General features: G+C 40.0%; 1 protein-coding gene across 4 annotated transcripts in view; it reads left to right on the top strand.

The window, feature by feature from the left end:
* Positions 1–16,361, top strand: part of WARS2 (tryptophanyl tRNA synthetase 2, mitochondrial) — a 49,255-nt gene extending 32,894 nt beyond the window's left edge. For 3 of the 4 annotated variants that reach the window (XM_042867793.1, XM_042867796.1, XM_042867795.1), the window contains 5 exons: positions 5,831–5,911; positions 7,635–7,720; positions 10,121–10,239; positions 12,146–12,567; positions 14,026–16,361. In XM_042867793.1, coding sequence (XP_042723727.1) covers positions 5,831–5,911; positions 7,635–7,720; positions 10,121–10,239; positions 12,146–12,567; positions 14,026–14,082 — 765 coding nt within the window. In that variant the 3' untranslated portion in view covers positions 14,083–16,361. Of the gene's footprint in view, positions 1–5,830; positions 5,912–7,634; positions 7,721–10,120; positions 10,240–12,145; positions 12,936–14,025 lie in introns of those variants that run through there. The other variant, XM_042867794.1, reaches the window with a different exon arrangement.
* The last annotated feature ends 4,357 nt before the right edge of the window (positions 16,362–20,718 follow it).

Raw genomic sequence — 20,718 nt, 5'->3', positions numbered from 1 at the left:
ATGTTTGGCGCAGAAACACCTGATGTTTCCTGTGAAGGTGTCTCCATTTGAGTTATTAATTTTTCACCTTGACAGAAATTCCTGTCCAGAAAAGTTTCCACAGCCAACAGTCCTGCCGCCAGCAGGAGGAAGCGCAGTGGCACCTACACTGTGGGGAGTGGGACCTCCACAAACGTCACCACAATGACTTCTTGTTGCATCACAGTGACATCACAGAGCAGAGAATGTTTGCTGGCAAAATGGGGCAGTGAGATACACGTTAATTAAGGAAATATGAGCCAAGATATTTATGCTACCCAAGCCAACAGATAAAAAGATACTTGTATTATCCGTGAGGAGCATTATTTTAAATAATGACTTCGTTGGCTGTATGCATGTGTATGTATACACACATATAACAGTTGTAATAGTTACCCTTTGCTTGCATTTCTGAAAAAATAACAATTAAAAATTAAAAAATAAAGAAAGAGGAAAAAAACCTGACTATGCAGAATGAGGTTTGTTTGGCCACAAGGAGAATGTTAGTCATTTTTTCTGGAAAAAAATTGACATGGGAGGAAATGTTCTTCAGTAGACCTGCAGCTGGCTGAAGATTGGAGAGTCTGGCAATGTATAGTGATCACTTTTTTGGAGTGGCACAGGCAGTATTTATATCCTTCAGGATTTCACGCTGGGCGCAGTTCTGGATCAATGTATTCGTTTGTGTTCATTTGTGATGTGGAGAACGTATTGAACAGTGGCATCACTAGAAAAGACACAGTGGTCTAGAAAATCCATATCTTTCAGGAAAGGGGTAGCCCAAGTTCGTGGGCCGTGCTAAGCTCTTTTGAATAGCCAAGTGTTGTGGCAAGGGAAAGGGATACCAAAAGAACTAATAGAACAACATTGGTTAGGCTCATTAGTGGTGGAATGCAACGTAAAGCATTTAGCTAAAAGTAGTGTAAACCTTCTTTACGCATTATTTAGCTGAGTCAGCTCAGTAAAGGCTTACAGTTCTCTGAAATCATTCACTCATCATAGGTATTGTTCAAAAAAGCCAGAAATGTATCATCATAATATCAGGAAGGATATTGAGAACAAGACAAAGGTGTCATTTTGTCACTACACAGAACTTCAATGTGTTTGCTTCTGGAATACTGAGTAGAGGTTTAGAGTGTACTCCTCGAGAAGCATGCGGTGAATGTGAGGTGATACAGAGAAGGAATTTAGTGCAGCAGAGAGATAGAGCAGCTTCCGTGCTCCCGTTATTCCGTGGAGCAGACTTGCTTCACACAGTGCCTGCTTTGCATTCTGCACGTTTAGCAAAACCTACAGGGCAGGGTTTGTGGAAATGTATAGAATGCTTCAGTTTGAAGAGAAGAAGTCCGATGCTGTGGAGCAGGCAGTATCACATGGTTCAAAATGTGATTATATACATTTATAGGAAGTATGGATACTAGGAGGACTGAGCCAGGTATAATAGCTTCTGATATTTCCAGCTATTATGGATGCTGGTGGACTGTGAAGGGAAGGCTCTTCAGGAAATTGTGGTCTCATGTTACTCTAAAGCACAACTGTTGCTGTGCTCTGCTGTGATCCAGTACGGTATTTTTTATATTCCTGTGTTTCCATTGCTTTATCAAGTCCTTCACTCAGAATTTTAAATTGAATTAGGGGTAGCAGGAGGCTGAGTTTGTCCAAAACAGTTGTTTGTTGTAATTGTAATGCAGTGCTATTACTTAGTGCCAGAAAGGAAGGGTTAGCTGGGGCTTTAATTTATTTGTATCGTATTCATATTCACTTCTTCCAGTTTCTTGGTATACAGAGTTATCCAAATCAAACTGGTGTGGTTCTGTTGCTCGAATAACCACATTTAAACTGATGCACAGTAACTGACCAAACACACCAATTGCCAGTCCCTTTTGCCAAGTAAAACACGGCAGCTTAAACCATGATTTAGCCTGACAAATGATTTGTTGTTTAAGCCTAATACCTCTTGATTCACAGACTGACACACATTCAGTTACTGCAGTTTGGGTGATGAATGTTAGCCCATTAGGCTTCAGTACTGAATTTTTTTCCAGCTGAAATCTTTTCCTTTCTGAGCACTCTTTTGTGTTTTCTCCCCTTTTTATTAGTCTTTTTCTTCACAGTAATCAGCACACTTCTAGCCTTGCTTAGGAAAGGACTGTGTTGTGTTTAAAGATTAGAAGTGAGTATAACTTGCTTGAACACAGAACTGCAGATTTGACTGAACAAATATTGTTTAGATCACTTGGTGTTTTGGTAACTGGTGTAATGTCAAAGCCACTAAAGCAATGAAATACACATGCAGTTTTGGCTGTGGAAGCAACAACTGCCAGAGAGGGATCAATGGCAGCATAGTTTTTAAAGGGAGTCCTTGTCAACACAAGTGCAACAGAGCACCATCTCCTCTCTATCCGTGACTAGAAGAAAGGAATCAGAAACCACTTTGAACCAGATGGTGATTCCTCCTAAGAGAAATGGAGGTCTGAGGTTAGTATTTCCAATTCGGCACAGTTTACTTCTTTGTGAAATACACATTTGGTGCATCTTGATGCACTTTATCTTGTACACAGAAAATAGCAAGTCTTATATGCATGGGGAATTTTATATTAAAAAAATCACTGAGCTTTTGTCTTGATGTCAAATAGCTTTATGCAGCATTGGCAGCCAAAATAGTCTAATGACTTATAGCCAGGAAATGACTAAATATAAAATGTGACAACAAAGGAATTGCCATTAATAATGCTAATTTTTACTTGTTAGCAAACACTTCTTACTGCCTTCCATCTGGAGCAAGCATGATGATTTGAACATTTTTAGGCTGTTAGCATGCTCTTAAACATCCAAACCTGCCAATATTGAAAGGAGGGAATAGAGTATGTAAGCAAAGGAGCAGAATGTAGACCACCTTGTTCTTTTGATGATTATATCATATATAGCTAATTGCAATAGAACAAAAGGGGGAAAAGTAAATTAAAAAACAGAGTATACCTCAGCAATGCTTGCCTGTTTCACTAACTTTGAAATGAATAGTGGAAAAGCTAAATAGTACATCAAGATTGTTTCATGGCATATTTCTTGTCTTGCCCTGTAAGAAGCCTTCCTCATGTCAGGAAGAGGGGAACATCTCTCTAATGGGATTCAGAAACAATTAAATCATTTGTTGTGACGTTTTCTCCTGAATGAATATTAAATGAAGAGTTATACAGGATTTTTTGTTATACAGGATTACGTTAGGTAATCTTCTCTCATCTTTTCATCAAAGAATTATAGAATGGCCTAGATTGAAAAGGACCTCAAAGATTATCTAGTTTCAACACCCCTGCAATGGGCAGGGTCACCAAAACAAGGGTGGTTTTAAAATCTCCCTTGCAGAAAGTGGAGGCCTGAGGCCTGATCCTTCACCATTCACTTTCAGATGAGCATTCATTCTGGTAGGACTGCAGAACTGCCAAGCCAATCTCTGTCATATCTGAAAAGTCATGGCTGTCAGGTGAAGTCCTTCGTGACTGGAAAAAGGGAAACATCACTCCCATTCTCAAAAAAAGGAGATAGGGAAACTACCTGGGAAACTAGAAGCTATGTTCCCCTGGATTTGAAAGCTGGACTGTTTGTGGATAAAGAATTGGATGTTGCAGCCACTGGATTGTGACCAGTGGTTCTGTGTCCAAGTGGAGGCAGGTGAGTGATAGGTAGGTTCCATCTGGCTATCAATACTCTCCAACATCTTCATCAGTGACACAGTGGGATGGAGTACACTCTCAGTAGGTTTGCTGATGACACCAAGCTGACACAGTAGAAGGAAGAAGGCAGTTGACCCAGTATCACAGAATCACAGAATCACAAGGTTGGAAACGACCTGCAAGATCATCTAGTCCAACCACCCTCCCATTCCTATCAGTGCCACAAGCTACTAAACCATCTCTCGTAGCTCCTCATCCAGGCGCCTCTTGAACACTGCAGGGATGGTGACTCCACCATCTCCCTGGGCGGGCCATTCCAGTGCCTGACCACCCTGTGAGAGAAAAAGTTTCTCCTAATATCCAACCTAAACCTCCTCTGGTATAACTTCTGGCCATTTCCTCGGGTCCTACTATTTGCCTGGGAGAAGAGGCCAGACCCTTTTGCACCACAGCCTCCCTTCAGGAAGTTGTGCAGTGCAATGAGGTCTCCCCTGAGCCTCCTCTTCTCCAGACTGAACAATTCCAGCTCCCTCAGCCGCTCCTCATAAGACTTGTTGCTCCAGACCCCTCACCAGTTTCGTTGCTCTTCTCTGGACACGTTCCAGGGCCTCGATGTCTTTCTTGTAGTGAGGGCCCAAAACTGAACACAGTACTCGAGGTGCGGCCTCAGCAGTGCCGAGTAGAGGGGAATGATCACCTCCCTGCTCCTGCTGGCCACACAGTAGAAGGAAGGGATGCCATCCAGAGGGACCTCAACAAGCTTGAAAAGTGGGCCCACGTGAACCTACTGAGATTCAACAAGGCCAAGTACAGGATGTCGCTCTTGGGCCAGGGCAATCCCAGATATGTGTACAGACTGAGAGCAAAACACATGGAGAGCAGCCCTGTGGAAAGGACTTGTGGGTCCTGGCGGAACAAAAGCTTGTTGTGAGCTAGCAGTGTGTACTTGCATCCTGGAAGGTCAACTATATCCTGGGCTGCTTGAAAAGAGGGACGCCAGTAGGAAGAAGAAGGTGATTGTCCCCCTGTCCTCTGCCCTTGGGAGGCCTTGCCTGCAGTACACTGCATCCAGACCTGCAGCCTCCAGCACGAGAAAGATGTGGAGCTGTTGGAGTGGGTCCAGAGAAGGCCCACGGAGATGATCTGGAGCACCTGTCCTGTGAGGAAAGGCTGTTGGAGATGGGTTTGTTAAGCTTGCAGAAGAGAAGGCTCTGGGGAGGCCTCATTGCAGCCTTCCAGTACTTGAGGGCTTTTTGTTTGTTTGCTTGTTTTTTTCAACTGGGTCTGATAGTAACAGGAGAAATGGAATAGCTTTATACTAAAAGAGAGGAGATTTTGGTTAGGTATTAGGAAGAAGCTCTTTACCCAGGTGGCAGTGAGGCACTGGCACAGGCTGCCCACGGAAGCTATGAATGCCCCATCCCTGGAGCTGTTCAAAGCCATGTTGACTGTGGCCCTGGGCAGCCTGATCTAGTGAGTGGCAACCTTTCCGTGGCAGGAGGGTTGGATCTACATGTTATACTTGCTTATCTGATATTATGATTTCAGACATTCTGAAGTATAACATAGTTCAGTTAGAGACTTGGAGGTCTGACTTTAAATGGGGCTTCTGGATCCATCGTTGGAGGGCACTACTGAGACTAGCCAGGACAAGTAAAGGAAACAAGTACAAGCAGGACTGTGGTGCAGAAGAATTTTAGTTTGGGTGACTTTTGGCTTTTACAGTATATGCACACTGGAAATGAGAAAAAGACTTTGATTATCTGAAGATGCGAGGAAGCTCTGGCATAGAGAGTAACATGCAATTAATTTTTATGCAAGTTCAGTTCTATTACTATTGTTAAAGCAGTTTATTTCTTTATTACAATGTGAATTGTCAGGATCTAGAGCCTTGCTCTGCTGCTCAGTCTGTGCTGCATCCAAAACTTTCTGTTAGTTTGTCATTGCTGGCCTTACTATACAAAAAAAAATATATATATATTTATATACACAAATATATGATATATATATGATATATATAAATATATATATTTATACACAAATAAATGATTTCCTGATCTCAGATATTATCTGTATTGATTTAGAGAAACCAGACATAAAAATGCAGAAGTTTAAAATATGTTCTGACTTTGTGCTTTCAGGTTCCTGAGCACACAGAACTGGCCTGGATTCTTGGATGTTTAACTAATGTGCCACGGTTACTACGTTTGCCCCAGTGGAAGGTATGAACAGTTTAGTAAGTTAAAATGAAGTGTATGGGAATTCAATATAATTGTTGTCCTTGAAATACTTGTTACTTGTTGAGTATAAACTGAATGTTAGTTATCCTTGGTTCAAGGGTAAGAATTCTCTAGTCCAACAGTAAAAGAAGAAAATACATCTTCTTGGGCAGAAACTTGCAGTAGCTGTACCAAAATGGGAAGAAGTGTTTAATTTACTTTATTAAACTGATTTTCTCAGCATGTTTGGAGTTATTTTGATTCTTGTTCAATAATGCATGAAACTACAAGATATTGTAGTGGAAACTTCGAGCCGTGCTGATTAAGGAGTTCCATAAAGGAAAGTGGCTATTCTGTAAATCTTACAGAATAGGGTGAAAAAGAAACGGCACAAGAAATGGATGTTAGAGGAGGAGTATAGAATTAAAATTGTTCTCAATTATAAAGTTAATGAACCTTGATTGTTTGCTTTTATAAGTTTCATGCTCATCTTAATCTTGGTACTGTATCAGCATTACCGCATCAACTGTGTAGATACATTTCATTTCCTTGGATTTTATTTGGCATTTAGTAAGCAGAAAAAAACAAAAGGCAGGAGAGAGAAGTATCAAAAAAGGGGGAAAAAATCCTTAAGAGCAGTTGGGCTTGCAGAGTTCAGAGCAGTCTTAAACACATCCAGATGTTTTCTTTTTTCCTGTTTTTCTTCTTAATTAAATAAAAACAGTAAAACTTAAATACAGCAACCAGTGTTAATGCATGGCATAAATTAAAGCCAACCTTTTCAAACCCAAGGTTCTAAAGTTAAGCTCTTAAATCCTACTTTGACTGGATTGACTTTCCAAATCTGTAAGTAAGTGTTACAGGTGCTAGGCTTTGCACAGTAGGTTCCCTGAGCCCAGGCACTTGGGATATAGAGAGAAGACAGGATCTCTGTGATTGGGTGAGAAAAATTGAAAGGTATTTGTATAATCATAATGAACTATCATAGATTTTAAGAGTTTTATTGTAGTTAACTGTTGTTAAAAAGTAGTTATATTGTTGCTAGAACAGACTAAATTATCTGTAGCTAGAATATCTTGATTTAAGTGATCCATACCCTGTGATGGTAAAAGACTTCAGGGCAGTGAGTGGACTGGGAGGACAGTGAGAACTAATGGAGAGAATGCTGGACCCTGCCTCTGCAGTTCTGGATTCTCCCCCTGGTTGTCACTGACCATTTTGGTGACTGTGATCACTATGTCTTGATCTCTTGTCAATGAAATACGAAGTGCTAATGCCTTTCTAAATCTTGATTATAAAGTGTTTCAGAAACTTACTGCCAAAAATACTATTTTAGAGGTAGAGATTATCATTATAATAATCCTGTTTTTAAAAATACTATTTTAGAAGTAGGTTTTATCATTATAATAACCCAGCCTGACTATTTTGTATTTGTAATCGTTCTGGTTAGTAAGATTACAAAGAGGAAGAAGACATAAGCTTATGTTTTCTCACTGCTACTGTATTAGAACAGTGTAAGAAATTACATCAATATAGAATATAAAACAAAGAAGCAAGATTCACAAGAAGCAGATTCTATATAGCACGCTTTTCTCTAGAATTACATGATGAATGAACACAGCAGCTGAACCTACACTCAAATTAGAGCTCTAACTAAGTAAAGTCATGGACTTTGACGCTGTTAGCCAAAAGTGTGATTTCTCTCTCTTTTTTCTTTTCCAAACAGATGAAATGTGCCAGCCAGAATAATGATGGAAATGTCGGTTTGTTGACTTACCCTGTTCTTCAAGCAGCAGATATTTTGCTGTACAAGTAAGAGGCAGAATGTGAGCCCGTGGGCAATGTCTATTCAGCCGCCTTAAAGTGAATATTCATCAGGTCAACATGCCAACTTACTAAGTGGGGGAGCTGGGCGTGATTAAATAAGAAAATTGGAAATGGATGACAGCTTTTTACCTTTCCAGTGGCTGGTTGAAATCTAGCCTGGGTTAGAAGCAACTCACATGGCTGTAAACAGAAAAAGGAGGTCACCTCAGAGCAACTCTCAGAGAATTACAGCACACTGATTTTAATGATATATATTGCATATGGGCAAACATTTGTACCTAAGTTGTTTTGGTTTTTTTAATGAAGTATACTTTATCTCATGCACTATTTCTGTAGGGATTCTTGAGCTGGCTGCATACACCCCAGCTGATAGATCTTGTAGCGTACCCTGTTGTATTTCATGATACATTTTAGACTGCCTCAATAAGTATCAGAGGCAGTGTACTGTGTATTAGTTATTTTTATATTCCAAGTGTATGTACTTGGTGGAATTTTTTGAAATGAAGTTGTGAATGCTTGTTGGGACACCAAAGTAACACAGATCAAGATTTGCAAGTTGTTAACCCCCCAGAGATGTATCTAATCCTCAGTGCTCATTAGTAGGAGAGGACAGTAATGTAGGAAGACTAGTACATGATACTTCTAATTTATGTGAATTTTATCTAAAAATAATAGATAAAAAAATAAGCAAGCAAAAGGAAGAGTCTGAACATCAAAATGATCTTTTGAATGGCAAGGCTTATTTGATTATAAAGCAGTATTTTAAGTAGACAACTTTATTGGAAATTACCCTGCTTTGGCTGATTGGATTCAACCCTGTATGTCTCTTCTGTCTCTAGTAAGATCATTTGATTCAGCCTTCTTTAGTGAAGCCTGTGGTTTGTTTGCTACTATGTGTATTAACAGCAGGTTGTCCAAACAGAGCACAAAACAAGGAAGTGAAAGAGAAACAATATCTCTTTGAAGAAATTTCACATAGTATCTTTAATAAGAAGCGTTTAAATGTAAAAACATAATATAGGGAACAGCACTCAGGGAGAAATGGAAACACAGGAAGGGAAGAGTAGTCACAAAGAAGAATTAAGAGCAGGAGGAGGGGAAAACAGTAAGAATTCAGATGAACCAAGGATCAAAGAAAAAGGAAAATGGGCAGAAGGTAAATATGTGACAGAAAGGAACAAAAATAGCAACAGGACAGAAATATTTTTTAAAAAAGCAGCAGAGACATTTATAAAAACAATATGTTTTCTGTTTAGTGGCAAACTTTGTGAATGTGGAAGCATTTTGTCATATGGAAACATTTCTTTTGACCCGCTTAAAGTATATTGATTATGGTACCTTATTTTCTTTCTGTTAGCTGTAGGCCACTGTGATTTCCTATTGGCTACTGTAACTTTTTAGGTTGCCTTGCTGACTATTTGATGGGGGATAAAGGTGGACAAATTGATTTCTGGATGTCTACCCAATAATTTAGAGTTCAAAGGAAGAAGTACCATGTTGACCAAAAATTTTCTGGGAACATAAAAGATGCACAGTGAAGTTCTTTACCCTGGAACGTGTCCAAGATTCAGAGCTGAATACCCTGCAAGCTTTAGGAAGGAAAAATCTGCTTGGAGGGAGGGGAGAGTAATCAAAAGCTGGCAAAACTTCAAGTCAGCTTAATCTAAAAGAATCATATATTTTTAGCAAGGTATGATTAAGTGTGGGAAAGAATCACCAGGGGAAGTAATGGAATCTTCACCTCCTCATGTCCTCAGATGCAGATTGTATTTTCCTCCAGAACTGTATTCATACTGTAGAGCTTAGTACAGAAGATCAAATGATCCTTTGATCCTAACAATCCTAATCTAGGAAAGATAGTACTCGTGGGGAGAAACGCTGGCCCACATTATATTTATGCAATTGTGAACCATGAGAAAGAGCCACTCTCTTCTTCCGTTGGTAAGTCCACAATACTAACTTCTCAACAATAGTTACATCTTGCTGGGACATGACAAGGCAAGTTAGGACATTATGCCTGGCAGATCTTATTTGCTTTGTTCACAAAATCTAACACAAACTCTTTGATCTCTAAGGAGACAGCAGGAGATAGGACCAAAACCTTTCTTTGAGCTGAGTTTAATTATTTGCTCTTATTGATATCTTTACCAGGCATGTTTTTGAGAAAAGTTATTTTTACCCTTGGATATATGCTTCAGTTCACCACAAAAAAGCAGATTCGTACTGGGATGAGTATGAGCAATCAGTTAAGGATCTTGTTCACACAGCACCTCTACCTAGCTGGCTGAGTATTCGGCTCATTCTGGCCCTTAGTAATGGCAGAGTAACGTTTCAGCAGGACCAGAGAGCTTTGCTGAGTTTCCTGTATCTGTCTTTTATTAAAAGGTCGACACATGTTCCCGTTGGAGAAGATCAAGTCCTGCACCTGGAACTAGCCCAAGATATAGCACAACATTTTAACAAGAAATATGGAGAATTCTTTCCTGTGCCTAAAGCCATTTTGAGTAAGCCAATCTTTGTGTTTTTTTGTAGTTTATTTTTTTTTTCCCTAAATTGCACTTCAAGTCTGAAGATAAATTTAAATATTGTGGAAATAATTTCCAGGACTAGGAAAAGAGAAGACTGATTGTAAAAGAGTAGAAAACGAAAAAGTGACAAGAAACAAGAGACTGTGAAATTGTACTCCCAAAATGGACATAAGGCGTTACAAATTCCTGGTAGAGACATGTATGCAGCATCTATTATTCTAGTCTAGGGGGACAGTTATGCTCTGATCTGTCAGTCAGTCCTGCTGTTCAAGTTCTAGAGCTTTTAGGGAGGGACTGTCTTCCACGTTGCTAGTTCAGGAGGTGTATAAGGAGCAAGTCAAAAGACCTCCAGCAAGCAGAATTCTGCGTTGTCTGAGTAGTAATTTATATTAAGCATACTAAATAGCATGTTTATTTATTGCTGCGGTGCATGAAAATCTTTTAATTGTGTTAAATTCATACTTGTGTATTTCACTACGGCTCTCTTACAGACCTCAGGCTTTCCATTTTTTACCTTAGACTCAGCGAAACTTATAAGTAAAATCTTCTCAGCAATTTTTGAGCTACAAGGTCATAGGCCGGGGGGTGACGGAGAGTCAGATAGCACAAATGGTGTGTTTGTTAAGAAACGTGAAAAATTGGGCAAGGAAGAAGCATTGCATCTTTGTTGTAAGTAATGTAGAGGAATGCACAGCAGAGACCTTCGGCCCCGAAAGGGCAAGGAGCACTCACCTTAGAAAAGACAGACAGTAATAAACCTTTCTCAGTTTTCAAGCCTCTGTGACAAAAATGGTGTTAGATCCAGTTAGACCCAAAGTGGGGCTTATAAAATACTGAGTTTTGCAAGCTCTGCAGTTTCTAATGAACAGCTAAATAGTAAATACTGTAAAGAGGAGATGAATGTAGTCTGTGCTACTGATGAGGCTGTTTACCAGAAAATAAAAAGCTCAAACTGCAAAAAGAACTTTTCACTTTCCTCATGAGAAGCATAAGTGAGCAAGTATGTACTAACCAAAGAACTGTCCTGGATAAATGAAGTGGTTAGAAAGCTATTCAGACTCACTAGCTACATTGCCTGGGCTACTTCAAATTTACAGGGAAGTGATAGACTCCTCCAAAAGGTGCATCAGAACAGATCCCTTTCTAGGGTCATCTGAATTATTCTTTAAGTAGATACATGATGAGTCAGTGAAGAGTATGTGGTGAATTTAGTTGAATTTATTAGATGTCAAAAAACATTTAGCATAAGTACTTTCAGAGGTACTTCTGTGTACCTCAGGAATCATGTTTCTTAGTGAAAGATTGAAACAGTTTAGGCTGATTCTGTTAAATAAAAGACTTTTTAATATTCCCTTAATGTCATTATTTAATTTTGTGTATCTTAGGAATTTGTACAATCCCTACACTTGTTTTATCTATACTGTGCCTTCCCTGTAATGAGGCTGATTATTGTTTGGTTAGGGAAAACTACTGTGTTTATTGATATTTGGGAAAATTGACAAGAAATTTTGGGTGATAAAGCTTCCTACCTAAAATAAGGTAATTACCTCCTCTAGACTTCTTTTTATCAATTAACTTAACCTGTTTCCCTACTGTTAGGGAGTCTTTCATTAATGTTCATTCCGTGCTCTCAAGATAACTAATTCCTGTGTCCTCACAGAAGTTTCCATGTAGAGCGGAGGAAAAAATGAAGTAAGTTTTGATTTAATTAGGGGAGGAGAAAAATTATTTACAAAGATAGGGAAGGCAAATAGGAGGGTTACAACTCCTTTTTAAGCAGTGACAGAAAGGTCTGTCATTTTGGTACCAAACCTTCTTAGCAATTGTCATAATAAACAATTGTCTATACATGTGCATAATTAATACTTCCTTTTTTTTTAAGGTCCAACAAAGAAAATAAAATCCCTCAGAGATCCAACAGTGAAGATGTCTAAGTCAGACCCACAGAAGTTAGCTACTATTAACATAGCAGACAGCCCTGAGGAGATAGTGCTGAAATTCCGAAAGGCCGTGACTGACTTTACCTCTGAGGTGACTTATGACCCATCCAGTCGCCCTGGTGTCTCCAACCTGGTGTCCATTCACTCTGCGGTAACTGGACTTAGCATAGAAGAAGTGCTGCACCAAGCTGCTGGTCTTGACACTGCTCACTACAAAATGGTGGTAGCAGAGTCAGTTATTCAAAAATTTACACCTATCAGGAATGAAATCAAGAAACTCCAGGAAGACAAAACCTATCTGATAAAGATTTTAGAGGCTGGAGCAGAGAAAGCCAAAGAACTGGCTACCCCCATCTATCAAGAAGTAAGAAGACTGGTGGGATTTCAGTAGAAACTGGCAAGCAGTTGCAAGGACTTCAGTCATTTGCTCCTGGGACAGCTATTTTGTTTGAAACAAACAGTTTGAAACAATAACTTTTTTTTTTTTTCCTCTAAAAAATCCAAGTAGAATAGCTAAGCTGTTTACATCAAAAACATGTATGAAACCAGTTCCTTCCAGTGGGACCAGCTCTGAACTTGTCAGGATGGTCAGAGGACGAGGGTGCAGGCAATCACAGTTACAAAGAAATTGTACAAAAGCAGGATACAAGGTTACTCAGAGGGGGATTTGGGTTTTTCCTCCAACCACTACAAGAAGCTGAGGTATAGGCAAGATGGTTTTAATCCAGTTGAAGGAGTTGAAGGAGTAATCTTCTCAAGAACACCCTTAGCTGTTTATGTGATTTTGTTAGAGCTGGATAAGTCATGGTTATTCAGCTTTGATACCATAATGGTCTGCTCTTGGATAACCAGACAGCACAGAGTTACAAATCAGAATGACGGGGGCTTCGGTGATGAAGAGAGAACTTACTGCTTCTCCCTGTCCTGTCTTCAAACTCAGTGTAATTCTGTACCTACATCTAGTTTGTGTGAGGTGAGTTAGTCAGATACTGATATCCATACAGTAGAACTCACTGTGGCTGCTAATGCTAGATGGCTTCTTTGATAGTCTCTCCAAAGAATGCTGAGCAAATGTGAATTTCACTTCTGCCAGCACTGCCTGATCGATTCTGAAGTTCTTTGTCAGGCTTCACACAGGCTTCAACTCATCCTTTTCCACCTTCTTTTTGGTTTAGCAGGGAGCCCTGAAATTTTCAGTTCAGCATCAAGTCTAGGACTGCTTTAGGAAAGGTTCAGGGAGAAAAGATGTGTGAAAGAGATCCTATGCTGATCTGTGAGAGAACTTTCTATATAATTTACAAAATTAATTATTTAAAAATTATGCTCAGGTCATAGCCAGGACTAGAGTAAAATAATTTATCAAAATGGAATTAAATAGATCTTTGTGAAATCTCACTGCTAAACCTCACCTTCCTGGGTTTCTGCAATAGTAACTTGAAAGGCAATCAAAAAATCATGTGGTTGATTGTCCTTACATGTTGGAGAAGTTGCCTACTGCCTGCGTTACAGCCACCTCCGTAAGAAAAAAAAAGTCATTATTGTCATTGGTGACTGGGAAAAGAGGTCCCAGTACAATGACTAGATCCACTTGATGAGGAATTCTGCTGCCCCCCTGGGGCCTGTATTAAAGATGTTAAAAGAAAACTTCCTAACCTAGTGCAGCCCCCAGATAACTACCCATTGTTGGTTTTTGATGTAAGCAACAATGAAGCTGTGATGAGACCAGGAGAGTCATCATGGGCAATCAGAAGGGTCTGTAGATTCTTGGGACAATCTGTTAAAGGTTTGGGAGTGCTGATAGTGTTTTTCTTTATCCTTCCAGGTGCTTAGAATATCAGAAGAAGTATCCAGGCAGAGCTTATCAATACATGGCTCTTAGGCTGGTGTCACTGGCAAAATCTTGGATTTTTTGATCACCGTGTGGTCAGTGCAACATCAGGCCTGCTGGCACATGACAGGATGCACCTTTCTCAGAGAGGGAAAACGTGTTGTTTTTTTTTTCTGGACTTACTGAAAGAACTTTTAACTAGACTTGAAGATGAAAAGAGATTAAACAAGGCTTGCCAGTGATAAGCTGTGAGATGACATACCAGAGTTTGAAGAATCATGTGCTAGTGAGGTCCTTCAGTCTTCTCCACAAGGTGCTGGGTACACTAGAGCACATTTGAAATTTTTCTGCGTTAATGCATACAGCATGAGGAATAAGCAGCAGGAACTAGAAGCCCTGGCTTTGTTCCAGACTTACAACATTGTTGGTGTAAGCAAGACTTGGTGAGAAGAGTCCTGTGACTGATGTATCATGTTGAACAGTTATAGGCTTTTCATGAGGGACAGGCAGGGCAGGAGAGGCAGTGTGTGGCACTGTATGTAATGGAATAGCTTGGTTGTATGAAGTTCACAATTGGCAATGATATGATTGAGACCCTCTGGCTACGTATTACGGGACAAGCAGGCAAGTAGATATCATTGTGGTAGTCTGGACCACAACACAAATTAATTATTATGTAAAGAATGAAGGGATATTCCTAGATCAGCCACCCTTGTACTAATGGGTGACGTCAATTTTTTAGGTGTTACCTGAGAGTACCACACAGTTGATACAAACAGGTCCATAAAATCCCTGAAACACTTTGACACTGGAAACAAGGTCAGGTGACATTAGGGTACTACAGAGGTGCTATTCACCACTGTCGAGAGAAAATTTGTACAGCAAAAGCTTATTTAGGGTTGAAGTTGGCCAGTACTGTGGGGAACAAAAATAGTACTATGGGGGACAACAAAATGGACTTTTTTTACGTATGTTTTCAGCAAAAGAAGGACCAGAGATAACACTGATTAGTTACTTGGTGAGGATGGTCGCTTCATAAATAGGGATGTAGATAGTCAACACAGAGACATTTAATGCCTTCTTCATATCTGTCTTTAATGCTGATGATGGGTCCTGACTAGAGATGTGAGTTGAAGGACTATGATTGTGGTAATGATAAACTCCCAACCAGCTCTAATGTTATGCCAGGTTTGCTGCTCCAGCTGGATGTATTACATGTCTACTGGGCCTGATGGGGTTCATCCCAGGGTATTCAAAGAGCTAGTTAATATCATCTTGAGACCTCTCTCAACTATTTTTCAGTGATGGTGGGAATCTAATGAGATCCAGTCTGGAAGGTAGCAAATGTTGTTCCAGTTTTCCAGAAGGACAAGAAATACCCTGGTAATTATAGATCTTTCACTCTCACTTCAATGCAAAATAGTAAGGAAGATTATTCTGGGAGTTACTGAAAACTACCTGGAAGTCAGTGTAGTTATTAGTTGCATTCACAAGGAAAAAAGTCTTCTTAGGACTAGTTACTTAGCTGAACAAGGGAAGCCAGTCGATCTTTCTGAATTTCAGCAAAGCTTTTGATACTGTTTCTCACAGCATCCTTCTGAGGAAAATGTCCAGGATACTTATAGACAAATGAATAATAGTATGGCTGAACAATTGGCTGACAGTTGGGACTCGGAGGGTTATACTAAATAGAGTTACATCAGGCTGGTGAGGGTCCATAGGCTCCACTTGAGGGCCAGTTCTCTTCAGTGTTTTCAGAAATGACTTGGATACAGGACTTGAAGCTATGCTAAGTGAATTTGCAAACAGTAATAAATTAGGAGAACCTGCTGACTCCCTTGATGGTAGAGGCCTTGCAGAGAGATGCTGACAAATTGGAGGGCTATGCAATCACCAACCATGTGAAGCTTAACTAGAGCAAGTGGTGGATTCTGCACCTGAGATGAGCAAATATGTCTGTATGTACAGATGGGGCGATGACATGCTGAAGAGCAGCCTCACAGAAAGAGATCTGTAGGTTCTGGTTGATGGCAATTTGAATCTGAGCCAGCAGTGTGCCCTGGCAGCCTGAAGGGCCAACTGTACCCTGCGGTGCATCAGGCCCAGCACTGCCACCTGGGCAGGGGAAGTGATTGTCCCAGTCTGTGCTGTGTGGTCTCACCTCAAGCACTGAGTGCAGCTTTGGTTACCCAACATAAGAAGGACATAAAATTATTAGAAAGCATCCAAAGGAAGGCTACAAAGGTGGTTTGTTCAGCGCAGAGCAGAGGAGCTGAGCGGAGGCCTGATGGCGGCTGCAGCTCCTCACAGGGAGCGGAGGGGCAGCGCTGAGCTCTGCTCTGTGTGACAGCGACAGGGCCCGAGGGAACGGCATGGAGCTGTCAGGGGAGGGCAGCTGGGGGTCAGGGACAGGGTCTGCATCACGGGGCGGTGGGCATGGAACAGCCTGCCCAGTGGGCACAGCACCAAGCTGACAGAGTTCAAGGAATATTTGGACAATGCTTTCAGGCACTGGAATTGAATTTTGAGCGGTCCCTCAGAGCCAAGAGTTGGACTTGATGATCTTTGAGGATCTCTTCCAACTCAGGATACTCTATGATTCTATGATAAAATGTAATGAAAGCCTTACTTGTCCTGTGCTAGCATATTAAATGATGCTATGTTTAAACTTTCATACTTTGTGAGCTCGTAACCATTATATGCCTGTGGCATTTGTCATGGAGAACTGCAGTCTTATACGACTGAGTTGAAAAATTTGGGAATTTCTGTGTAATGCAAATTTTAATAAATAAAGCTGTTTGGTTTTTAATTTACTTATTAGCAGAGTGACATAATTCAGAAATAGTTCATTTTGCAAAGCAAGAAGTAGTGGTCTGAGCATCTGGGAATCTGCACTGAGAGCTGTATTTGCTCATTAAGGATCTGAAGAAAGAGAACCACAAGGCAAATATTTGATAATGGTGGAGTTTCTAGAGTTAGTCAGTGCAAGAGGAGGAAAGTGGATGGTGAGAATGAGAGGAAACCAAGTGCAATATTGACACGTCCTCTAGAAATAACGAATGTATTCAAAACAGTCCTTGGTTTCAAAGTAACTGTAGCAGACTACAAAGGAGACACATTGCTGTGGTTACGTAGGTATTTCATTAGACTTCAGTCAGTGTTTCATAACATATTAAAAAAATATATCAGTCTGCATAGGAAACAAGGCAAAAAATAAGACACACCTCATGATTAATATTATTGATTAATGTCAAGATTAAAGCTTACTAGATTTGTTTAACTCACTGCTATTTGTATTACATCCTTAACCTGACTGACCAGAGGACTTGTGCTACTTTACTTTCACATTCACTTTATCCCTGTTTTGAGACCCAATCTTGGCACACAAAGGAGAACAAGATGACAGAAGTAAATTAAAATAAGTAACAGAGAGTAGCTTCGTTTCTTTTTATGTTGAAAAAAAAAAAAAAAAAAAAAAAAAAAAGGCTAATTAATAAAAGTATTAAAGATGTTGTGTACATGGTGTACAGATAATTAGCCATTAGCCTAGCTCACACAAGTTTAGCTACATTTGGTAAATTAGATTTGGTAGACTAAAAGAATGCTTCAGTTAAAGTAAATCTCTATAATGATTTTTCTTTCACAATAATTCTCAACCTCTGACTTCTTTAGGTTGCGAGTCAAAGCATTAATATGAAAAACAGATAACTCCCTCCTGCTTTGCTGCTTGGATTTGGTCAAAGGCCTCACCCACAGTTGGTTCCTTAAGAGAAACTGGTACTGTGCTTGTGGATGGAGATGCTTGAGATGCAGAGAATCTTTAACAATCATGGATCTGATTTCTACCTTTTTCTTTCTTTTTTCTTTTTTCTTTTTCTTTTTTTTTTTTTTCTTTTTTTTTTTTTTTTTTTCCCCAGTAGCAGAGATCAGAACATGTATCCAAAAGACAAATTGTAGTTTCACTTTCTTTTTATGCATATGCTACTCAAATCACATATCACCTAGGACTGGCATTCAGCACATCTCATTTGCAGTAAAAAGAAGTGGGAGTATTCATATGTCTTCAGTACAATTTTAAAGGTTGTGTGTGTGTGTGTGAGACACGAACAAGCAATTCTGGCTTGATGCCTGAACTGTTCTGAACTATTGCACTTCTATAAATCTGTTAAAGTTTTTCTGAACATTACAGAAATGGAGCAGGAATAAAAGTTTCAGAAAGGCCCTTTTGTTGAGTGTAAGGTCTTTCTATCTAGGATATTTAGCAATGTTTCAATCTAATTCACAGTTTCCTCATTAATTTAAGAATAGATTGTGTGGGCTTTTTTTCTTCTCCTTCCCATGTCCGTCAAATAAATATGGCTTGTCTGTCTTATCTTCTTGGAGTAAGGAAATATGCCTGTTTTTTCTTCAGAAAAGTCAGACTTCTATAAAACGAATGAATATGCTCACCTACAGACTGTTGGCTTAGCCTCTTTATTTTGGTAGCTCCTGTGCAGGAATTCTCAAAACAAAAGCTACATCTGCCCAGTGCTGTAATCCCTGTACTGCTAACAGTCATGATCATTAGAGTCCCCTGAGAGAAGACAGCTATAATGTAGGTGTTTGATGCTTACTTCAGTTTTCTGAGAGCATGCCTTTTCTGGGAAGTTAACCATCTTGGCATTTGGCTGGACCTAGCCTGGCTACCTCTTTGCATTCCTTGAGCGCTCTAAAGGAGTTTGTCAGGAAGAAGCTGAGTATAAAGCAGTGGCTTCTTGGTACTATCAGTAAAAGTTGTTTGATACCAAGCTACTATGATCTCTTTGCTCTACTTCCCTCTTTTCTCTTCAGAACATTCTTGTAAGCACGCATTCTAGATGGTGTTCTGTGACAGACAGTGTTTAGTTTAGTAAAGCAGTGCAGATGAATTAAAACAGCTCTTCAGAGAAAATGGCTGTTCTAGGCGGCCTGATGCTATGTATTCTGTAAGGACTTGCTTCACACTAATTCTAGTCTTGTCCCATGGATTTACTGCTTAATTACAACTAGTAATCAGTAGGGACACTCCTGGAATGCATTTTCATGTTCAAGTTCATCCAATTCATGTTCCTTGAAGCCCCTCTGTAGTGTCTGCTGAGGTGCAGTGAGTAGGGATAATGGGAGTTCCTACAAAAAGGCATTTCTGTTCCCAGTCACCTTGCTGGTGCAGACAGTCCTTGTGGGGCTGTGAAAGTCAAGATAAGGCATTATCCCCAATTGGTTGTTTGGAAAAAAATCAAATTATATCTTTCCTGATGGAAGAAAGAAAAGTTGAAAGTGGAAGAGGTATGTTTATACCCTGTGCTATCTGTGTTGCTCTTAGTTTAGCTTCCCGTTCTTCAGTGATTTTCCTTGAATATGTGTAGTAATGTGTGGTCATAGTACCCAAATCTCTTCTTCTCACATTTCTGAGTGTTCATTGCATGAGAAGTACATATGATAGTGATTGGGATCACAAGTATCACAACAGATGGACATAGCATCTCTAGGTAAATGAAGATGTTCACTTACACCTAGAGGTTAGCACCAACTCCGCAACAAATAGCTGTTTATTAAGATCTAGCTGAAATATTTATACACTTGAGTCTTTGCCATCAGTGGTTCCAAGGAAATCCTCTTGTGACTGGCAAGAAGATGTTGTATATGAATCACAGTTCTGTGCTCCCAACTTAAGGCATAGAGTTTACTGCAAATTTCAGATTCAATCTTCCTCAGTAGAGACTCGTGAGGAGGATTAGCCTCACAATTAATTCTGGCTTTAACTCTGATATCTTCATACATACATGCTTCAGATAACTGGAATTTATGCAAATTGTATAGTATCCTGCAGTTTGTTTCTAACTATTAAAGATTGGCCTGAAATATGCTTTGTTTTCAAACACTGTGTTCTGGGTTCTCAAGATCTCCCAAAGGAGATTGATTCTAAAGAATACTTTCCAAATTGCCTAGGTTTCCATGAAGAATGACAGATGGACCTTCCACAGCATTTATATCTTCACATTTGAGTAACTAGATGCTGGTGGTGCTGGCTACCTGTTAGTTTACAACCAATTGCTTCACAGAGAGAGTACCATAAGGAGTCAAGTGGAAAAGGTTTTCTCTTAAGAAATTTTCATCCTGAGAAAGCAATAGCCTTCTACCTGCTGTACTAGTTTATGTAATTACACAGAATCACAGAATCATATAATCATAGAATTACAGAATAATAAAATGACTTGGCTTGGAAAGGACCTTAAAGATAATTTTGTTTCAAACCTCTGCCATAGCAAGGGCTGCCACCCACCAGATCAGGCTGCCCAGGGCCACTTTCAGCAAGGCCTTGAACACCTCCAGGGATGCGGCAGCCTGTGCCAGTGCCTCACTGCCCTCTGGGTAAAGAGTTTCTTCCTAATACCTAACCAAAATCTCCTCTCTTTTAGTATAAAGCTATTCCATTTCTCCTGTTACTATCAGACCCAGTTGAAAAAAACAAGCAAACAAACAAACAAAAAGCCCTCAAGTACTGGAAGGCTGCAATGAGGCCTCCCCAGAGCCTTCTCTTCTGCAAGCTTAACAAACCCATCTCCAACAGCCTTTCCTCACAGGACAGGTGCTCCAGATCATCTCCGTGGGCCTTCTCTGGACCCACTCCAACAGCTCCACATCTTTCTCGTGCTGGAGGCTGCAGGT

Source organism: Lagopus leucura, unplaced genomic scaffold (genome assembly GCF_019238085.1).
Source record: "Lagopus leucura isolate 7727_CA_CO unplaced genomic scaffold, USGS_WTPT01 Super-Scaffold_100001, whole genome shotgun sequence".
NCBI classification, from domain to species: Eukaryota; Metazoa; Chordata; class Aves; order Galliformes; family Phasianidae; genus Lagopus; species Lagopus leucura.
The sequence above is the reverse complement of the archived record's forward strand: the minus strand, read 5'-3'. Positions and strand labels throughout refer to the sequence as shown.